Here is a 22475-nt window from a genome sequence, read left to right as displayed (position 1 = left end):
CTCTCCTCCCCCTCGCTTTAACCCCTCTAACCTCACTTCCTCCCTCCTTTGCTCTCTTCATCATCCCCCCTTTTCCTCCTTCCTCTCTGCCTTTTTTTTTTATGCTATTGCCTCTGCCAACCAGCCCCAGGCCTCTCCTCCGTAGCCTCCATGAATGCAAATACGTCGAATCCAAAGTGGAAACACACGACCGAGTACGATGATTTCATGAATATTTCATATCTTCATAAACGCACCCAGAGATGCTGCAGAGCTTGGTGAAACGACAATGCCTGCGTTAGGCTGCTCATTTCATGTGAGGAGCAGCCTCTGTGCGGTTTTTCGACTTTTTGTCAGAGCACACTGTGTTAGGATTGATGTCAGGGCAGTGCGTTATGATGTCACAGGCTGGAGTTAATGATACGAGAACAGAGAGAGGGGGTGAGAGGCCGTGTTTCCAGCGGTGCCCTGAGAGAGAGATAGCACTCTGATCTATCTTCATTATCCCCCCACTCTGCAGCCTCCCAGACACAATGATCATAAATCTCTGCCTGGAGCACACTTTACTGACACTGAAACACAAACACTAGTAACCTCTAACCTTTTCGCTGCTACTGCCTACACATCCACACACACACACATCCACAGCAATACTCACAAGTGCATGTACCCAAATCCTGAGTACACCCCCCCTGCTTAAGCTCACTGTCATGATTTAATGCACTGCATGCCCCGCACACTGACACGCGACTCCCATCACTGAACATTCTGACACAAATGCATAATCTCAGTCAGCCTAATGTCATCACACTGACTTTAATTTCACTCTTTAAAGTTCCTATCCCCTTAATGAATAACATAAAGTACGTTTATGTAGCGCCCTATGGCTGTGTTTACTTACATGTTTCATTTTACTCAATTGCTGATTTAGTAGTGTTATGCAAACATTTGAAGGATTTCTATTGGCCGAAGTGGCTCCATAAGCAGCCCATAAATCAAATGTAAATGAGATAAGGATCAGCTGAAGTGTTTTTTTGCAGTGTGGCTTAGATCTGAGCTTCCTGAATATAAGGATTCTGCAAAAATGGCAACAGCGCCTCTCACTGCTTAGCCATTCATTCACCCTGATTAGGAACAAGCAAATGCACATGGAAAAATATATGAAGGAACATTTCAGTCGGCCTCTTTAGACCATATGTGGCTGTAAAGATCGGAAGCTCACAGCAAAAATAGGACATAGCCTGAGTAAGGTTTTTTTTTAAAATTTTTTTATTATGGCTTGACTTTATCCTGGAGGATATTGTGTCAGTGTATTTGGGGATAAGATCTCAGCATGTATCCGGCCAGTTACTGTGATTTACAAACAAAATAAGGAGAAGTTATAGCAGGTTTTATTGCAGGTATCTGGGAGGAACAAACTAAAAATTTTAGCTGTCTCATTTGTTGGCGATTCTTCCTCAAACTGTAATGTTGGCAGAATGTGTAGTGATGAAATGCCAATAATCCTTGAGGGCATCGCTTTTGATGAAGTTTTAGAATAAATAGTGAATGAATAGTTTGGTTATTTTGAAGAAGTTTCCATGCACTATTTGTTTTATTAGAAATACATAAGACTTTTTTTTTTTTAATTGTCAAAAGCTAGTCATGTTTACACCGACTTCTTTTGTTATACTTAAGAAAGTGAAGTTTACCTCTGCTGTGCTTCAAAGGTAAAAGTGCCCGTTGAGGTGCCCGTTGAGGTGCCCGTTGAGGTGCACCTTCTCCTCCCAGTTCTGAGGTTTGAGGTGCTCTTCATAACCAAAACAACTTGAAAAACATTGCATTCAGAAAAGCAGGGCACACGCCCAGAACCACAAACACATAAACACAGATCTGAAACATATGATCTCATATGGAGAGAGGGGCACGCTTAGGGGCACACCCAAATCTGTTGCTGCTGCTGCTGCACAGCTTTGCCATCTAACAGGGGACTTCCCCGCAGCTGTGTGACACTATAAGTTTCTCGTGTGGTTAAGGTAGAGCAATCCCCCCCCCCCCCCCCAACAAAAACCCCCCAAAAATCAAAACAAAAACAAAATCTTTACATAAATATTCCTAACTGCATGACGTTAAAATATAATGGTAGCATGTTGACGGATGTTAGGCATACTGAAACATGTTCAGCCTTACGTGGCAATTTTGTTTTTCAGTTTTCCTCAGTTGAAATGTCTTAATATCTAATTATTAATGTCCTTCACTAGTTTCACAAAGTTTGTCACAGAAACATTACAAGCAATGAAACACAAACATCAGTAACACAAGTACAGCACCTTCACTACATTCCTTTAAAAGCAGACAGATGGGGCAAAAGTACTTTAAGGCTTATGCAATAAATCGATCACACAGGGAATTAATGAGTGGATGAAGCTATTTAGACTCTTCCTGAAAAACAAAGCTATCTGCTTGCCATTTCAAAAGACATCTGTGTTAGATGAAAACATTCTATTCTGAGTTGTACTCAAACATCCTCTCCTATTAAACCCTGCATTTATTGATTAAAACCGAATGAAATGAGATCACGACATGGCTCTGCTTTTGGACATGCACAAGCAGTTTGTAGGTAAAGCAACCCCTTTAGCCAAGAAGACTATGGAGAGAAAAAGAATTCACCCGAGAGACAAAGAAGGGAGAGAGAATTAAAAACAGAAACTTAAGCTCTCTGGGCCTTTTCCTTCCCTCCAGGCATTTTGTGGCTTGTGAAAAAATGTGCTGTATATTTGAAGTGTTGGGTCACGTGACAAAGGAAGGCTTTATGAATCAGAGTGTATAATTATTTCTAACTGAGCGAGAGAGTGAGTGTGCGCCTGTGTTTGGGGAGTGAAGGAGTGATTTTAAAAGGTAGAGACTGTGAGTGAGGAGGAGGAGGAGGAGAGAGAGAGAGAGAGAGTGGAAGAGGGAGAGAGAGAGAGAGAGAGACGGCGGCTCACTGCTACTCTGTCTTTGCTGTCAGAAGGACTCTGATGAACAAACACACATCTTTTCTGCTTTCACCCTGACTAGCTCCACTCATCAGACTGCCTCGTCAAGATCTTCATCCAGCCGTCTGCTTCATCGACACGTCAGCCGGTGAGTAAATTGAACTTAAAACGTTTAAAATCACAACTTCAGTCTTTGTTTGTCTTCCTTCTTCTTATCCTCCCTCTGTTGACAGAGAGAGAGACTGCAGTTCTTGGGAACGGGTCGACACTTTTAATTGAAGACAGAGACCGAGTGTGCAAAACACTTGAGAGGCTTTGAGACAATTAATCATTGTTTTCCCCAAATCTGTGCAGATTTTCATGTGTAAACACTCAAATGTCCTAACACACATGTTTGTTTGCATGCAGTGTTTTAGTTACCTAGTTTGTTTCTACTTTATAAGCGTGAGAGTGACACTGAGTTTATAGGAAAACATACTTGAGCAGTGTTTGTGCCTGCATGACTCTGTGTGCACATATGTGCCTATTAGCGAGTGTTACCCAGTGCCTGTGGAGCTCTTTATTATTAGCATATGTGTGTCTGTGTGTGTGCTTTTGTGTGTGTACACGCTCCCATGTGTTTGATGTGTATTCACCAGAGGAGTCACCAGTCCTTGACCTGATTCTTTTTTATAACCAACATATGAACACTTGGAAAGCAGCAGCATTGTTTTCAACCTTTTAAACAGCACAGGCTGATTCCCGTGGAGTGAGGTGTGTCTGAAACTCGACTCTGAGTTTACATGGAAGTTGATTTGTTGTGTTCCCATAGTTAGCAGCGTGTCAGTAAAGATTATTTATTGATGCTGGCATTTGTGCAAGGTTAACAGGTTCCACTTGTTACAGCCGTGTGTAACACAGTGTGTTTAGCGCTGTGTGATTTGGATATCAGATGAAGATCAGGGGGCCTGATGTCAGAGTGGAGCCTTGGTTTATTGCTCCAGTGCTGACTGGTCTATAGGTAAACCTCTGCAGCTGGACCGGCTTGGCTTTGCACCTGCTGTGTTTTCCCTTTGGGGGTTTGACATAAGTGTGAGGGACAGTTTGATTGAAGTAAAATGAAAAAAACACCCAGACGGCCGAGAGAACTCTCCCTGCTTCAAGGCTAGTGATATCTGTGTCAGCGCTCTTCTGTCATCTGCTCCATCAGTCTGACTCTGAGTCGGTGACATCTGGAGCAAAAGAAACAGAGCTCATCTAATGAAACGGAGCAAAGTCACAGCGCTAGCCCCCTGTGTAGCACCATCCTAGGGTCTTTTTTTCAGGGGATTGCTGTCCACACAGAGCAGCTTTACCTTCATGGTGTGCAGTCACAGCATTGTGCTTGTCTTCAGTGACATGTTGGAAATGATTCTTATTTGTGTGTGCTGTTGTACACTCCAGATGTTGCTGTAACTCATCATCACAAGTTAGCTTTGTTGTCCTCACCTCAAACATTCCCCCCTCTGTCTTTGTTGTAAATATTTACTTTTAAAGCATCAGATTATTTTATAATGGAAAATCTGCCTCTTAACAGGCTGTTTAATTAAAAATGCATTCAAAGTTTTTCCAGGATACTTTTGCTTATAAGCACAGATACCTAGAACAGTTTGTGAGCATTGACTAAAGTTGATATGTCAGGTGTGGATTAAATGGTTTACTTTTTAATAGAAACAGAAGAAAGACATGGAAATTATAATAAATTCAATATTTCCAGTTAAACTATCAAAGTTTTCAAAGCGCTCAGAAAATGTCTAGTATATATTTTTCCGATTGGGTTGTAAGGAACATAACAAAATTGAAAAACCTGGTGTGTTTTTTGTGATTATACTTCCTCAGGTACGAGATAAATCTAAGGATTTGGGGAAAACACTGACTCAACAGTTGACCCATAAAAGCTTATGTATTGCAAAATCTGCCAACAGTCTTCCTTTGTGACAGGATTTTGAGCTGTAAATCTGGGAGTTGTTGATACCTGTCTTTTCTGGAATTTCTATAGCAATTAAGGCCAAGTGGTAGGGAGGGGTTAGACAGGTGGTTTTAGGGGAATCGAGGGGCTCTCTGCTACCACACTATAATTAACAAGGAAACTATCTGCAAACTATTTCCTATGTCTATTTTTGCAGGTGTGCAGCTCTGATTGTGAGGATTTACATTTACAGGCAGCGTCCAAGCCCTCATTAAAAGATCTTCTGGCACAGAGTTTAACTTATGTGAATGTGTGTTGTTTTCTGCTTGGGTGTGTGTGTGTGTGTGTGTGTGTGTGGGTGTGTGTTTGGGCCTGCTTGTGTCTGTTGCTTTGACTCCTGAGGCTGAAAGCGGTGTTGTTGAAACCATCCATTATGCTACTCTTCATACAGAGCAAGGATTGTTTTCTCTCTGAGCTGAAGAAGAGAAACACCTACATTGCTCCTTGTGTGGATCTTCACTTAGGTATTCCAAATAGAGACACATTAGAAGCATCAACTTTACCTTTAACTTCTTGAAGAGTAAAGCGCACACTTCTGCCATCTGGATATTTCTATTGCTTTATTTCCTGCCGCTCTCTGACTCACTTTATTTCTCTTTTTTTCCCCACCATCGTCTGTCTTTGCCCTTTCCTGTTGCGCTGTGTTTTCTTGTTTTGCTGGACCCTCTGCTGAAGTCTCCATGTTGAATACTCCAAAGAGCTCCACAACATCATGGAAACAGCGATCTGTAAGGATGACTTCATCATGTCACAAAGTGCTTTATGTCTCTCTCTGAGTGAGTTCTCACTCTTTCCATACTACTCTCCTTCAACACTGTGAGTCAACACAGCTTGTTTTTGGACATTTTGTCTAAGCAGAGAGTAGAAACAGATTTAGGATTTTATGTCAGACAATTTAATAATACCTAAACAAGGATTGCACAATGCCACTCCCCGGTGGCACTCAAGAAAAACAATACCTTTTTAAGTGACAAATGATTACACAGAGGTGCTACTCTGCATTGTTGCTGTAAGCAAATACGTGTTTGTGTGATGCCAAGAGCAGGCAGATGTCAAACAAGTTTGTGGCAGAGGAATGCGGGTTTGTTTGGAGACACTGGAGCGTCTGTCACTAGGTGTCTCTTTCAGAGCCATTAGCCCGCCGCTTGTTGAAAGACTGGGAGCTGTCAGCTTTGCATCAGATAATAGTGTTGAGGATATTGTTGTCACAGGCAAAATACTGCTGACGCCAGCACTCAGATCAGATAACACTCTGATCCTGATTTAATATGAACCTTTTTATTTAGTCTGTCACAGCTCTGAGTTGTTGATTGTTCTGTGTTGGCATATTAACAAGTCATGATGACAATAAATATTCATTCTGCCCCAAGCGGTTTATAAAAGCCAGTCTGTCAACTCAGTGAGGACACACGGTCTGTTAAATTATTGTGTAACTGCTGTCGTAGTAGGACTTCACCCATGACCCGAAACCTAAACTGTCTGCTTCAAGTCATTTCCTTTACAAACTTACTGAACATAAATCACTTTATGATGTTGACAGTTGGATGACAGTGCCTGGAAGACATGAACAACTTTCTGTCATAAAAAAAAAAAAACAGGAGTGGGCAAGTCAGAGGTGGAAAAAGAGTGAGAGGACTGCCAAGCTTTCCTCGCCAGGATACATGGTACAGTTCATTTATCTGGAGGCTGTGTGTGAATTTACATTCAATCCTTCCTGAGTAGGTTTTGACTTGCTGCTCTGCCTCGACTGATTGATGCATATTTTTATTTAACCTTGCAGAGAATTTTCAAAAACGGCATATTGTGGCCCACTGGGTTGTTGAAGGAACCCAGAAGATAATGAAAGGAGAAAAGCCACTCAATCTTAGAAGTGAAAAAATAAAAATGTATATTTATAAATCGTTTCCACATAAGTAAAAGAGGGAGGAGAGTTACGGGATTCTTTCCTCAAAGGCAAAAATCCACCAAGACAAACAAAAAACATTACAACTCAATTTAACATCAAATACAGTAATGTAGCTTTTTGTGTCCCACCTATAAGAAACCTCCTATTAACAAACAGCCATGACTCTGGCTCATATGCGCTGAGTAATCACCTGTGGTTTCATGTGCTGACTAAAAGAAACACTCTCTGCCTCTCTTGGTTGTGTGGTGCAAAGCTTCCTGAGATGCCGTGATTTATTTGTTATGTTTGAGTGCAGTTCTTGTTGCCTGAGGGGCCTGACTCCGACACAACGGTTAAGGCACAATTGTTGTGTTGCTCACAGAGGATTTGATACCCTTTGTTTGGCAGACATTCAATCTGTGGGAACTGTTCTCTCCCTCTCTCTTTGTCTTTCTTAAACTCTTGCATGATGCTCTGTCTTTGTGTCGAAATACAAACTCTTCAACAAACAAGACAATCCCATTCTCTGTAAGCGTGCCTCTTCTTGTAAGCGGTCTCCAAATTGTCTGTTTGATTGATTTTATTTCATTCGCTACACGCCGTACTGTACCAATAAAATCAATGGATTATCTCGAGTGTAAACAATAAATCTGCCTTAACACATAGAGCTACAGTGAGGTCTGAAGCCACACTATTTACTGACACATTCAGAGTAAATTTAAACTTCTGCAGTGCACCTCTCAGGGAATGATGGAAAGTCCCAGCAGCAGCCATGAACCCACCCATGGCCAGCCCCGGTGCTCTTCGCCTGCCTCGCCGCCTGCTGCCTCCTGTGTGCCCCCCAGGCTCAGGGGAAGTGGGGAGGCCCTCCATGCCCATTTGGCCCTGGCTAACAGGGGATGAGGTCACTCACAAATTCCCCTTATCCCCTTATAGCCCCAGACGGGCTGGCGAAGTGAGCCTACCACAGGACCCGACATAAAACATAAATGGGTCTGTAAAAAGCTGCTGGGCTGATGTGACTCATTAAAAAACACTGGCGCCAACTCTTTTATTAATTCATTATTGTGTTTGGGGAGAGTAAAGTAACTGGGCTGTTTTTTTTTTTTTAAAAGACTGTGTCGCTGTCTTTTCTCTGTAGGTCTTACAGTTTTGTTTTTCCTTCTTCCAAAGTTTCATGTGCGAACAAGCAGTGGCACTTTGGTTTATTTTTCCTAGAAAGGATTCTGCGCTTTGGTTTCTTGGCTTAAAGCTCATTTAGAGCTTAATTTTTGGATGAATATACTTTTGTTTCCTCCTGTGGGAATACAAAAGTCACATGCCTACAGTCCTACTCTCCGCCATGAGCCTTCTTTTTTTTCTCAGACATCTTCATTTCTTTATCCGCCTCTCTTCTCCCAGCACTCGCAGACAGATTGCGCTGCCTTTATGGGGCCTGCTTTGAGTTCATGAGGCAGATACCCAAACGGGCTTAACACTCGCCAAGAACATACTCAAAACACACATGCACATACACACTGACACACACTCACATAAACATACTGTGCGCCTGTGCGTTGCTGGCAGTTTTGTTTTTCCAGTCTCTACCTCTTCTCCCATTAGGCCGACTGTGAAATCTTTTGTGATGTTTTTGTGTGTTAGCCACTCAGTGGAACCACTGCACAGGGTCATGGTACAAGTTGTATAAGCAGTAGAGGGATGGAGACGGGGTGCTAGTGGGGGTAGGGGCGGGTGTGGGGTATGTGGGGATTGGATATAAGGACGTGATTATAGTGAGGAGATGTGGGGTGGTTCGGAAAAGAAAATCAAAGGTAGTTTAGCTGAGGGATATACTGAAAAGAGGAATGAAAAAAGGAAAGAAAGAAAGAAGGAAAGAAAAAGAAAGATGGCAATGTAGCTGCGTTGGCAGGATGGGGGTGGGTGCCTATCGGCCGCTGCTCCTTCCTGAAACGTGGCCACCCGAGCCTGCCTGGGCCCTGGAAGCACATGTGGAACAGTTTACTGTAATGGAACTCTAAATTAGTGGTGGTTTGAAGCTGCCTGCAGCAGTAGGGTGTAATTAACTGGCTCTGTTGAAAGAGAAAGAGCCAGAAAGAGAGTCGGGGAGGGAGCTGGAGCTCTGGAAAAGGCAATGGGTGAGAGGTGTGTGTGTGTGTGTGTGTGTGTGTGTGTGTGTGTGTGTGTGTGTGTGTGTGTGTGTGTGTGTGTGTGTGTGTGTGTGTGTGTGTGTGTGTGTGTGTGTGTGTGTGTGTGTGTGTGTGTGTGTGTGTGTGTGTGTGGGCATGCGTGTGTGTTAGTGTGTGCTCTCACACATGTAAAGTATTTTTTTTCAGTGTTTGATTGCATGTGTTTCAGACTGTGTGCATATGTGTGCGTCTTGGAAAGCACTCCCTCATTTTCCCGGGCACGGCGCCACGTCTTAGTGCCCCCCAGTGCCCGGACCCTGTCACTGTTCCTCTGTGCGCTCTCAGCTCAGTTCAGCAGTTCACTGGTTCAGCCTTAGATCTTTTTTTTTTCTCCTCCCCTCTTTTCTTTGTTTATACCGAATTCATTACCAAGATTTTTCCCCTGTCTTTTCTCCCAGATTCACAAGCCACAGCAGTTCCAAATTCCTTGGCTCTGCTCTTTTTCAAAGCCACATTTAAAAAACAAGATGATCACACCACCCACTCATGCACTTGGGAAGCGAAAGGCAAAGAAAACATAAAAATAAAGAAAATGGGAGGTTTGAGCAGATTTCCCCCACCCCCCCTCTTCTATTAACATTGGGGCATAAGTACAGCCTTGTCCACACTTGAGCCTGACTTGTCTGTGCCTACTGTGTGGAGTCAAAGTGACGAGCGGGCTGCAGGAGGTTGGAGCTAAAATGACTCTGTGGGATTGCAGCCTGACCTCAAGAAGATAGTTGGAAGTGACAGCGGCAGTTAGCAATCAGTGGATCTCATTTTCCCTACCATTGACCCTCCCCCCCCTCGTCTCCCTTCTTCATGCCTCGGACCCTGTGTCTGGGCCTCTGGTCCTGGGGAAAGCGGCAGAGAGGCAGGCTGCTGTGCTAGGCTGGCAGCAGGAACAGAGGAGCTCTTTATAGTAGAGTTCTGGTGATTTAAATCATATGGCATAGCCTGGAATCACTGTAGAAGTCTGGAAGCTCTTCAAAACTGCAGGAACAAGAGCGCTCTCTCTCTTTTTTCTCCCTCACTCTCTCTCCCCTCCCTCCCTCCCTCGTCCCTGTTATAACTTTTTCCAAACTTCTTTCTTATTTTCTTTTCCCTTCGCCAGGTCCCAGTTTTTCAGATTTTTTTTTTCTCTCTCACAGCAAAAGTATTTTCTTTTTCTTTCACATCTTTGTCTGTTTTGGTTCTCGCCATCCTTCCCTTTACTTCCGCTGTCCTTCCTGTAATGTCATACCTGTTGCTATGAAGTTTGCACATCCATCTTGCATTAATACTGTGGATAAACTATTCTCCTTCCCATAGTGCGGATGATTCAGGGTTTCAGAGTTGATCTGAGGTGAAATATGTTTCGTGGAATCTCAGCACAAACCACTGACTGTATCATCATGTTCATGCCAATAAGAAACACTCGTGTTGTATGTGGTGAATTTATTAGTGAGAAATAACACAGTTCTCTGCCTTCTCTTCCTCAGATAATTGGATTTGATGACTCTTCCAAAGTGGAGTGAGACAATTGATCAGTAAACCATAGTCCACATCGGCGCTCATCATTTCCCCACATCCTGAGAGTCGGAGGAAGTCTGTCAACTTTTCTGGGGATTTTCTTGGAGCCTTTACGTTCATCTAGTGGCCTGCTACGGACCCCTGGGTGTGCTCCCTCGCCATGGCAACCAACAGGGAACAGCAGGTGGGTCATATGACCGGCTTCCCACCTGCTGTCTATCCCTTCGCCTTCAACTCCATGAGAAGCCACTCCCCTTTTGACCTGCTGGCCAACACCAGCCTGTTTGGGAGATTTGGTGCTGACCTGCCTAAAGAGATGGCCGCTCTCTGTAAGTCATGTCCATTACTATGTGTACGTTTGACTTTCCCTTCCGTTCGTGTATATCTTTTTCCAGTATGATTCTAACTACCTAAACAGCTCCTTACTTTCACTTAAGTCAATGTACAATCAATTTTGGACATGCGCTGGAAAAAAAAGGAAAATACGGTGATTTAAATTGCACTTCATTATGTGTAATTTTGTGGAAATGGAAAACGTCAGGGTCTGTTTGTGATATAGGATGAGTGGTTTAAAAAAAAAAAAAAAATCCCCCAAAGACCCTGTGAGCAAAAAAGTCCACTTTCATCAGTACAATGATTACTCTGCTCCTGTGGTTTCCTTATAGATGCTTGAAGATGGTGTGGTAGTTACCACAAACTCTGGCTCTGATTCAGTTGTGTGTGTGTGTGTGTGTGTGTGTGTGTGTGTGTGTGTGTGTGTGTGTGTGTGTGTGTGTGTGTGTGTGTGTGTGTGTGTGTGTGTGTGTGTGTGTGTGTGTGTGTGTGTGTGTGTGTGTGTGTGTGTGTGTGTGTGGGTGTGTGTAGGGCCTCTCATGGCGCTTTAGTGAGGCAGGCAGGCCACAAGTCTGCAATTAGAGACAAAACAACATTCTTTGGATGTGAGGTGACGAGTGCTTCAACAAATACTTGAATATTAGTTCAGTTTCAACTCAAAGGCTTGTGTTACTTACTAAAAATGAGCACACTTACAATTTAACATTTTGTGAAAAGAGAGGGTAATTGTGGGTAAAAATCAAACAACCAGACGGCAACATCGTGCTCCAGTGGTTTCAGATAGATAGATTCAAGTTTTAGGCCTCACCACAGAGGGCACTGTTGTATGGTTTAGCATGAGGATAAAATCATGCGTGGAGCACAGAGCACAAAGACGAGATGTTGGCAATCAGAGTGTTTTTCTGTCATGGAAAACCAGCAAGATTACACACACACACACACACACACTGCCGACATACATTACTCAATGTTCAAAAACACCTGCTCGCTTAAAACTGTTTCTTAATCACTGACAGGATTCTATGTCAGGGAGAAGGATCTTTGTTTGCTGCATAATTATCCGTTGAGGATGTCAGAGTGAGAGAAAAGAAGGGTTGAGGTTGGGATATAAGGTAAAGGTATGCAGCAGTTATGTGAAATCTTATCTGGGTGCAGTGCTAAAGAGGTGGCAGGTGGCGGTGGGTGGTACTAGTAGGTGGTGGAGGCTATAATGGGTGTGGGTGGCAACAGCTGAGTGCAGAGCCCTGCGAAGAAGTCCCCCCCCTGTCTGTGTGTGCAGTCCCCCCCTGCTCCCTCTCTTCTCTACCACAGCATGCCTGAGCACCTCTTCAGCCTTTCAGCCGTCAATCACTACTTCACCACCACCCCCGCCTCCCTCCTTCCTGCTGCTGCCCACCTAATCCTCAAGGTATTTTCATAGAGCAGAGCGAGCAAGAGAGAGAGAGAGAGAGAGAGAGAGAGCACCTGGGGGTAATGTCTTAGTGTGGTGGAATCCAAGAACACACCCTGTTAGGAAAACACACAGATACACAAGAGCAAACACACCACCAGAGACACTCTTCCCACTCTCTCTCTCTCTCTCTTTCTCTCTCTCGCTCTCTCTCTCTCACACACAGAGCGCTTCTTTCATCTAAAAACTAGAAACATACCCCTGACGCTGAGTAAAATCCCACAGCACTGACAGATGGATTCTTTTTGGTTTTTGCACTGGCGTGAATTAAAAAAAAAAGAAAACAAGTATCAAAGAACAAACAGATGCAGGCAACCACACGCAGCAGGGCTTCATACATGACTGCTTGTACTGACACATCCACGCTGGCAGTGGTTTCGTTCACAAGGGTTAAGGAGCACAGTTATTCGGTTTAAGCTCTGTGTCAGGGCTTAAACGAGGCCAGGGTCAAAGATTAAGTCTGGATCACAGAGACAATTAGCTCTGACTCAGCTTTATATGAGGAGATTGACATTTTTTTTTAGTTTTGCTTTTTGTATTAGCTGATATCTGCTTAAAAGATCAATCAAGAACTAGTCTAATATTATAAACTGATGCTTTCTATTTAAGATCAAAATTAATATATTCATATCAAGAGCCAGGGAAAGACTTTTCATTGGTGACTTGTGTCTTGTGTTTAAAATTGTTTATGCATTAAACTTCATATATAAGGGAGAAGTGGGAAAGTGATGGTAACTTTGTAATGTCAATAGAGGGTCAGGAGACGTCAGTTCATAAGCAATGCTATCCAACTAACTCATCCTGGAGAGAGTTTAATCAGAAAAACATTGTTTGGTTTAGTGCTTGTATTCTAAAGAATCTAACAGAGAAGCAGACCCTTGCTGGGGCAGGTTTTGGACAGTGAGTGCAAATCACTATCATGTATTCTGGGTTTGCTATGAGATTAGAAATAGCTAGAAGTAAATCAGAGACTGCATGGAAAAAGTTTTAAAAATTGATTTTGATTTTAGTTTTCAAGTATCTTGTATTTGGGAAAGATGCCACGTCAACTTCTTGGCTTTTCCAAAGAATACACATTCAGTGTAATCCTTGTAGCTAGTAAAAAAAAAAAAAAAAGCCATAACAAAGAAAGACCACTTGCATTATCAGATTGGTTCAATGTGATGCATGACATTTTGTAATTGAAAAATTCACATGAATTATCAGACTAAAGAGCGATGTTTTTGATGAATGTTGGAAAGGATGAATTGAGTTTTTTTCATTAATCAATTTTCTTTTTATTCCCCAAACAATTGATTGACACATCTACAGCTTCTCTGAGCTTAAGTAATACAAAAACACACTCAAAGTAGTAGTTTATGTTTTGGACAGTGGATGGAAAAACTATCAGCTGTTTCTGCCTTTTAAAACCTCCTTTTGTTTTGTCCCTTGATGAGGAATGTTACAAGGCCTTTTACTAACAGCGGGGACCGCTCTCTTAAAAGTTTGCAGAGAAGACAAAAGGCCTCGGTTTGGACATTCCCCAGGCCATGTTATTTTTCCTCCTTCTACTTCTTCTCCAAGAGTTGGCCAAACAGGCCTGCTCATTGTTGTCAGAGCTGTCTGTGGGCCAGACTGAGAAAATACCTTCCACATAAAGGGAGCAGCTCTGAAGATATTTCTGTGTGCATTTGTTCATGCATTTAATAGCACCGCATTCTTGCCCAGGTTCAGAGCTCTGTGCATAATTGTTGGAAAGGTAGCACGGGTGACACCTACTTTGGTTGGGTGTACGCGCTGTGCCGACAGGTTAGAGCACCTCCCACGGCGGCGCCCTGTTTTTGCACCGCAGTGTCTTTGGAAATACCTGTTCTGCACAGTGGTGGGATGAGACAGGAGAGGGGAGGGGAGGGACGAGATAGGCGGACTGTGTTTGCACATGCAGAGATAGGCGGCTGCTCTCTACACTCGTCACACATTTCAGCGATTGAGACATGTGTGAATGAGGTTCACTGACCATACGGCTGTGCTCTGGACTTCCATCCTCTTACAAGCCGTATCATGATTAAGGAGCAAAGGAGTTTGTTCATCCATGAGAGGGTCTAACGGCTGTCTATGCAGTGAGTGCTAGAGGCCGTTATCAGTTGATCCCTGTCATTATGGGAGCCCTTCAAACAAACAGTTGGAAGCCCATTAAGGCCACTTACTATGTGATAACATCACCACTGAGCCCTGAAACACCTCTCTAAGCTTTCACCAATCAGGGCCGGAGCCCTGGCCCCAAAGCCAGCCACAGGGATGTTTTGAAAAGCTAGTAGGTCATTTCCTTCAGACCACATGGCAAGGACCAAAATCTGAAGTCCTACTGCTGAGCTGGGACTTGATTCAGACCATCATTTTCAGCTTTGCTCTGAGTGATGTATCCAGCAAACTCAGCTGTGAGTGGTTAAGCTGCATTGCAGTGGGACGATTTAATACATTATATTAATAGAAAGGAATGAAAAGTGTGTCTTACTTATGTAAAAGCTGTCTGAGTCTGCTTGGGTGTGCCTCTAGTGGAGAATAGGGGAATACATGTTTATATAAACTGTATTACAGAGGTGGGGAAAATATTGAAACAGCAATACATCATCATCCTGTTTTATGTAATCCAATCATTGATATGCTAATATACTATAGAGTCAGCTTGAAATAATAGGTGCTCTTAACAGATTTTACCGAATTTTACAATTTGACCCACAGAACTACTTCATGCACCCTCGCGGTTGCCCATTTAATTGACAATGCTGCTCATATGGCGTCTTGAGACTACGGAGGAATGAAAGCTGACTGAAAGAAAACTGGAGTTCTGCCGATTTGTGCTGCCAAATTGATAGGGGATATTGATTGCCCTCTGATATCAATATCCCCGGTCTTATATTGCTCCCAGTACAGAATCTCTAATTCATCTACAGGTACATTAAGTTATAGGTGTGGTGACAAGCATCACACAGATAAGTTCTGCACGTGCACAGATATAAGCAGAGCTGCAAAGTCGCACATCTAGATAGACAACATTTTGTAGGTACTGAAAATGCGTGGCGAATATGACAGTTGTTAAAGTATACAGTCATAAATTCAAGTTTAAAAACAAGGTTTTACTTTAAAAAAAGGTTCAAGCATATTCTGTTTATAGGTTTACACACACAAGCTGGTTATATCTGTCAAATACCAAATTGTGTATTTATTTAATGCCTTTTAAAGAAATATGTTTTTAAGAATAAGAATTTCATTTATCCTGCACTTTACCTTTTATGGGGCATTTTGTATTCTTCAGTTAATCGTGTATCATGATGTTTCAACATATAATTGTCTTGCAACATATTGATTATCACAAACCCCTATCTTGTTATACATTTGTTATCTTGGGCCATGTAATGTGTATCATATCTATTGTGAGCTTACCTTAGTGTGTAAGGTTTGGATTTATGTGCAACATGTAAACACACTTACCCACACACAGACACACACACACGCACAAACAAAAGAAAACTGGCTGCTGTGTGTGCATGTTTTAACATGCATGTATACACGCATGCACACACACAAAAACCATTAAGTAAGGCAGGCTGTGAAGGACTAAAATGTTCCAACTAGAAAAAAAAATTCTCATGCAAAGTGACTTAATTAAAAACACTCATTGCATTCTTTAACACTCACTCACACACACGCATGCAAGCAAGCGCGCACACGCACGCACACACACACACACACAAGGAGGTCATGTTGGCTTTGTGGAGTTCAGGGAGGAGTTGTGTAAAGCAGCCATGTTTGATGGGAAATGTGGTATGAGAGGGAATGTAAAAGCCAACTTGTAAATGGAGAGGAGGGACAGCAGAGTAAAGGCTGCTCCACTAGATGTGAAGCAGAGCACAAACAGCACATTGTGCGGCTTTATTTATTTTTATAAAGTTTGACGAGCTGGGTTTCAGCACAGCCTGGATGGAGGCAGGTTGATGGGAGGCTAACTGTGAAGGTTTGGATTGGTCTGTGTGCACATGTGGGTATCCTGTGTATTTCATTGGAGGGAGAGAGGTGATGGAGAAAGGGAGCTATGTACGTATGGATATAAAGATGATGAGCTCAGCCCTGGTAACACTCACTTTTTGAAGGCTAAAACACTTCCCTACAAACACGGAAAGGCAATATCACGTCTGTCTTAGTATTGACATTTTTGTTTTCACTCAAAAGTGAAACAGATCCATGTCTGACCTCTGGCTTACTGTCACTTACTGATATCTGTTAAATTGATTGAAGGGGGCAGTAAAAACATAGCCTCAGCCTGGAGGGGAAACTTGGTTAATATGGATTTTAAAGAAGTAAAGATATTCAGAAATAAAAGACTTTGAAATGGATTATAGCCACTTAAGGTTGTGAGCTGCATGTGCAATCCATGGTGGCTAAATTGAATGGAAATGGGGCCGATGCCTGTAATCATTTAAAAGACTCTAAATAACCAATGAAAGAGATGAATATCTTTTGTTCTAGTTTTTATCAAAATCTAAAAACTTTTGTTTTGACTGAAGTAAAAAAAAAAAAAAGACATGGATTTCTTAACAAAGTATTTGGATATGAACCATCGTTTAGGGTAACCTTGTGCCCATACTTAATCAAAAAGTAGCAGCATTATAGAGTCTTCCGCTCACTGGCACCTCTAATTCTGATATACATATCAAACTATAAACAATGAATCAGACAATTTTATGTATTTCTAACTGGATCCATCAGTGAGAGTGGAGCCTCCTCTGCTTTAATAAACAGCTCTGGCATCCTCACTTTCATCTCCCTAGGCTACCCCTAGCCTCAAGATGGATTTCAGAAATTGATTGCCTTCACATTGCTCTTTTATTGTTTGGTTGGCCATTATTGTGACGGATCAGATTGAATAATGCCGCACAGAGACTAGGTGGGCCTGTAACAGTGAAAATAAAAGTCCAGATAAGTTTGATGATTTGTTTAACAAAAGAGTGAAAAATAATTTTGAGCAAAAAGTCCAAAGATGAAGCTAATTACGATGATAATGATTATAATGATGACGGTAGACCGAAAATATACAAACACACTCACCCTCTTTGTCTGCCCCCCACCACACAACTCAGAAGGTAAAATAAGGTAAAACTACACCCAATGCAAATGACCGGAAAAAATATCAAACCAATATAAGGAGCAAAAAATAATAATATAAATAATAATGTGTGTGTGTGTGCGTGTGTGCGTGCGTACGTGTGTGCGTGCGTGTGTGTGTGCGTGCGTGCGTGCGTGTGTGTGTTTGCGTGTGCGGGCATGTCTAAGTGTGTGTGGAAAGTCAGAAAAGGTTGCTGGTGAGGGAGAGGCCACAGAGTGTACTACTGCTCTGAATGATGATGACAGATGAAGATAAAGAGGCTACTATTAAAAATGGGAGGGGTCTGTTTTCAGACGGGCCTTTGTGGGCACGTGCAGGACGAATAGAGCGCAATGGCGAAAGGAGAAAGGAGGGACGGGCTTTTTGAAGGCAAGAAGGCATGGGCGGGAAAGCAGGCAAAAACAAGGAGGGGGGGGGGGGGTCATAATTTTTGGCTGTACAACTAAAAGATCTTTCTTTTTTTCCCCACAAAACACGGGTAGCGAAATGTCCTGACATTGCAGATAGTGAGAGAGAATAAGACGAGAGACCAAAAAAAAAAGGATGCTGTTGAAAGATGGCCAAGTCTGATATTGCTCTGTTGGGCCTTTTGGTGTGACAAGCATGTGAACACAGGCCAACATGGCCGCCACTGCGAAACAGGCTCTGTCATAAGTCTCCCTTTACTTCCCCTATGTCCCTCTTCCTCAGTGACGCATCAGAAATACTTGAGAAATATTGTGGGAGAGTCATGTCGATGTGTGGATTAGGTTACATGTCTTGTCAAAGCTTAGTGTGTGTAAAACCTGTGGCTTTTGGAGCCATTAAGGAAGTGATGAGTATAAATACTGGTTTGCATTCTTTTCCAATAACACTTATATCTACTAACTATAAATACTCTGTCACTTAAATAATCCTGTTCTCCTTTATTAACAATGACTTGTAAAGGATCTCTTTGTGAGTTTCTGTATGAGTTTCTGAAACCTGAATCTGTCTGTAGTGGGAGGGCACTTTCAACTGGTGTTCAGTGTCTCTATCATCACCACCAATCTGTTTCAGCAAGTCCACACACTGCACACATGCTCGCATCACTGATGGAAAAAATTCTGCATTCCTTTCAAAATCACCAGGCTGCGTATAGCACATAGGCATTTAAAAACAAGCTGTCTTTATTGCCTCACACACCACTGTGCTGTTGACTGCTTGGCTGGAAATCTGAATGACTGTATACAGAGGAAGTGGCAACAATGTGTTGTATACGTTTTATCTGTAATCTGCATTAGAGTGTCAGACAGTAGTAAAGCCTTTCTTTTGTGGGCTCCAAGCACGTGGAAGTAGAAGAAGACCGGGTACATCTGGCTTAGCGTCCCTGTCTATGTTTAGTTCTGGTCTTTGGATAGAGAGATGAAACATCATTGATACAAATTCCTATTCCAAAAGAAATATTTAAACATTTCAGTATGTGTGAATGTCTTGTCCAATCAGTGCAATTAAATGAGATTTAAAGCGGCAGTCACAGAAAATGACCAGTAAGTTGGCAGCCACTGAAAATGATACATTTCCAAAAGCAGAGAACTGTGTCAACTTAAACAAATCATGAAGTCAGGGAAAAAAACGGCCATAGGGAGCTTGATGAAATGAGGAGAGTATTTGCAGAAATGGGGGGGAGACTCGTAAGCCAAAGAGTGAGGCAGAGAAGAAGGGAGGGCAGGATAAGTTTTGGGGGAAAGTTAGTGGCCCGGTGGGGGTTTCTTCTAGAGTTCAACCTCTCTGGCCGGGGAAGGAAGGGGAGGAGGGAGTGGAGGGAAGGGGAGGGGAAGCAGGGACCGACCAGGGTCAGCAGCAGTATGGAGTATGTGTAGATTAGATGTCTAAACTCACTCGGCAAACCCTCTGAAGCGCTGGAACACTCGCAGCTCACAGTGCCGAGTGCCAATAAGTGGAGAACCTGGGGTTAGTGGGCTGAATTATAGCCTCAAACACGCAGAAAGAAGAAATGTAAAATACAAGGGAGAGTGGGATAAGGTCCATCAATCTCCAGAAACAAAAGATTTTCAAGCACATGATATAACAAATCGATCGTTTTGAGCCTCACCGGTGGAAAGCAGCCCCTGGCAAACAACCCTGGTCTTACATAGTACATTTGAGCTCCAGGGAATTAGCCAGCTTTTAGTTTCCAGGATGCTGTTTGAAACTAACTGCTAGAAAAAAAAAGGCAGGAAGGAGACGAAAGACGAGTGTGAGAAGAATTCTTGTGGTCCACAAAAATGTGACTCAGGGCAGTGATGATTTAATCTGAAATGTATCCAGATCAGAACACATTTTTTTATTATTGTGCAAAAGGGTGGAGAGGCAGGAAAAGAGTTTTTGAACAGCAAATTGTTTGCACCAGCATCTTGGATAGTTTATCTTGTCCTATTGTTCTATTTTCTGTCATAAAGCTTCCTCTTTATGACCCGACAGCTGTGTGAAGACACACATGAAAACTACTGATGTTGTTTACTCTTTGATGCTGCAAAAGTGCTGTTAGGTGTGTGTCTGTTGGTGTGAGTGCAGGTTTGTTATGTGAGGCGTATCAGCCCACATGTGTGCACAACTGTGTGAGTGTGCCACCTGAAGAAAATAAACAAGACTTCTCTGCCTTTAAAGTCAATAAAAACAAGTTTCAATCAGAATCCTTTTAAATACACCATAATATGAAAGCATGGGTTCTTTCACAAGACAGAAAGAAGAGTAAAGTGTTAGACAGAGGAGGAGGGTGGAGGGAGGGCACTGTGTGTTTATGGAGAGCGTAGCCAGCAGCACAGATTGACAGGAAATGTTGTCTTTTTTGCCTGCTGGGCTGTACCACTTGTACCGGTCTGACAGGGGGGAGATGAATGTGCGGGGCGCACAGGGTAAAGCCATTCTATTATCATATATCTTCCATTGTATCTGACTGTTTGCTCAAGCCCAGCCAGAGTCTATTCGTCTGCTGAGCAAAGTTAAGACTAGTGACAGGCTTTTTTATTGAGAGCGGAACCGCCTATTGATTTCCTTTGATTTACCGTCGCTGTGAGGAGCATGCCATGTTTTAAATTGAATTGTTTTAAACGTACGCAGAACAGCCTGTGTTAAAGGAGGCTAAATGTAGACAGCAGATTTATGTATACATTGTATGATACATAGATAATACATTCAACAAGAAGCGTTTGGTACATTAAATTCAGTACTTGCACAACCACATCTGCATTCTTTCATCTCTCTGTATTTCTTTGCAACGGTAGCTCAGAGATAAATCACAAACAAGGTCAAGTGAACCTGTGAGAAGTGTGTCCAGCACATGGTGTGTTTGTATATTGGGGGTATATGTCTGTGTAAATGCACTGCTGGGGTTGAGCAAGGCAACCCCCTCATTCATCACTGTTAAAGCACTTCCAGTGAGAGAGACAGGGAGAGCGAGAGAAAAACAAAACCACACCATCCCTGTTCCCTCAAACAGACTGTAGAGGAGGGAGGGATTTACCCTGGCATCTGGTTTCTGGGTTCAACCACAGCTCAATGCCCCCTCTCTCTCTCTCTCTCTCTCTCTCTCTCTCTCTCTCTCTCTCTCTCTCTCTCTGTCTTTGGCTCGCTTTCCCACACACACACATATAGTCGCCCGGCCAGTGGCTGGACTTTAATATGGTTATGATTAGAGACGGGGGCTCAGGGGAGGGAGGGGAATGGGGCTCACATTTACTGCAGGAAGATTGGGGGTGGGTGCGATTCAAAGAAAGACAGAGACCAGGTCTGAATGGGACAAGAACAGAGGAGAAGGGGTTGAGCGGGTGTTTGTTTGCATTTGGAGCTGAAATATGAAACAAAAGCAGCATGGACAAAAAGCAAGAGAAGAATGGCAACAGAGTTTTGTCCTCATACCAGATCAGTTCTTCCTCCACTGCTGGCCGGCCCCCTTCTCCTCCACCCCTCCCCTCTCTCTATCCCTCCCTCTCTTGCATTCTCTCTCTCTCTCTCTCTCTCTCTCTCTCTCCACCCCCTCTCACAGCGTCATGCCGAGGTAGTTGGTTTGCTCCGCCGTGTCTGGGGCTCAGCGAGAGCTGTGAGAGGCTGTTATTTAGGTCTGTTACAGCAGACAAGGAGCAGCTCACCCAAGGGCAGGGGGGAGAGTAAGAGAGTCAGAGTCACGCTCAACTCAGCCAGGCAGGAACCAGATCTGCATTCCAGCTGAGAGTGGAAAGAGGGGAAACGGCATCGGCAGGCAAGGAGAGCAGAGAGAGTGACAGCGAGAGATAAGTGAAGCAGCAGAGGCAGCTAGCTGTTGCTGCTGTTTGTTGTTGTGACGTGAGCAGCGGTGCTAGAAGCAGGGAAGGACACAGACAGCAGTCAGGGATTTTTAGCCAAGGGAGGGGGGGGGTACCATGTTTGACTGCATGGAGGCTCTGGGAATGGGCCCCCGTCAGCTCTATGATGTCACCAGCAGAGGTGCATGCATGCTGCGGAAGGCGAGCCCCTTCTTTGCTGGGCTGGACCCCTTCGCTTGGACGGGCAGTGCCAGCGTTCAGTGTAAGTGGCATCCTGTTTGGATTTCTTGCACGACACACACAGCTTTGCTCCGTCTCTCTTTCTCTCTCTGTTTCAGTGCTGGCTTGCTTAACCCTAAGGGCTTTGCCAAAGGGGCTTCTGTCAGGGGCTATAGGAGCAGCACAGGAAAAGAGCAGGACAGACAGTCCCCTCTCCTTTCCTTTCCTCTCGTCTCTTCTCCTTTCCTCTCCCCCTTCACAGCCCACAGCCCACAGCCAGTTTGAGCTGCTCACCCATCTGAAAGAAACTCTGCTATGATATGATATGCACTGTGTGTGGGTGTGGGTGTGTGTGTGTGTGTGTTTCTGTGTGTACGTGTGTATGTGTGTGTGTGTGTGTGTATGTGTGTTTGTATTTGGATCAAGTTTCAGTGACAATGTGAACCACCTGAGGTCTGACCTTGCCAGGTGCTATGTACGAAAAAGAAAAGTTTGCGTATTCAAAGATGAAAGAAAGGGGAAAAGACTCAGTGAGTGACAGGAAGAGAAAGCACTGACGCATTAGGAACACATACCATGTTAA

The 22475-nt window shown here is 43.4% G+C and overlaps 1 protein-coding gene across 2 annotated transcripts in view; it reads left to right on the top strand.

The window, feature by feature from the left end:
• The window catches only part of rarga (retinoic acid receptor gamma a), a 43076-nt gene that overhangs the window by 2417 nt on the left and 18184 nt on the right, over nucleotides 1-22475 (top strand). The window contains exons 2-3 of one of the 2 annotated variants that reach the window (XM_029277587.2): nucleotides 3019-3084; nucleotides 10455-10814. In XM_029277587.2, the coding sequence (XP_029133420.1) occupies nucleotides 10646-10814 (169 nt within the window). In that variant the 5' untranslated portion in view covers nucleotides 3019-3084; nucleotides 10455-10645. Of the gene's footprint in view, nucleotides 1-3018; nucleotides 3085-10454; nucleotides 10815-21412; nucleotides 21936-22475 lie in introns of those variants that run through there. The other variant, XM_020635133.3, reaches the window with a different exon arrangement.

This window comes from Labrus bergylta, chromosome 12 (genome assembly GCF_963930695.1).
Source record: "Labrus bergylta chromosome 12, fLabBer1.1, whole genome shotgun sequence".
Lineage (NCBI taxonomy): Eukaryota > Metazoa > Chordata > Actinopteri > Labriformes > Labridae > Labrus > Labrus bergylta.
Note: the sequence above shows the minus strand (reverse complement) of the source record. Positions and strands in the feature narration are given on the sequence as shown.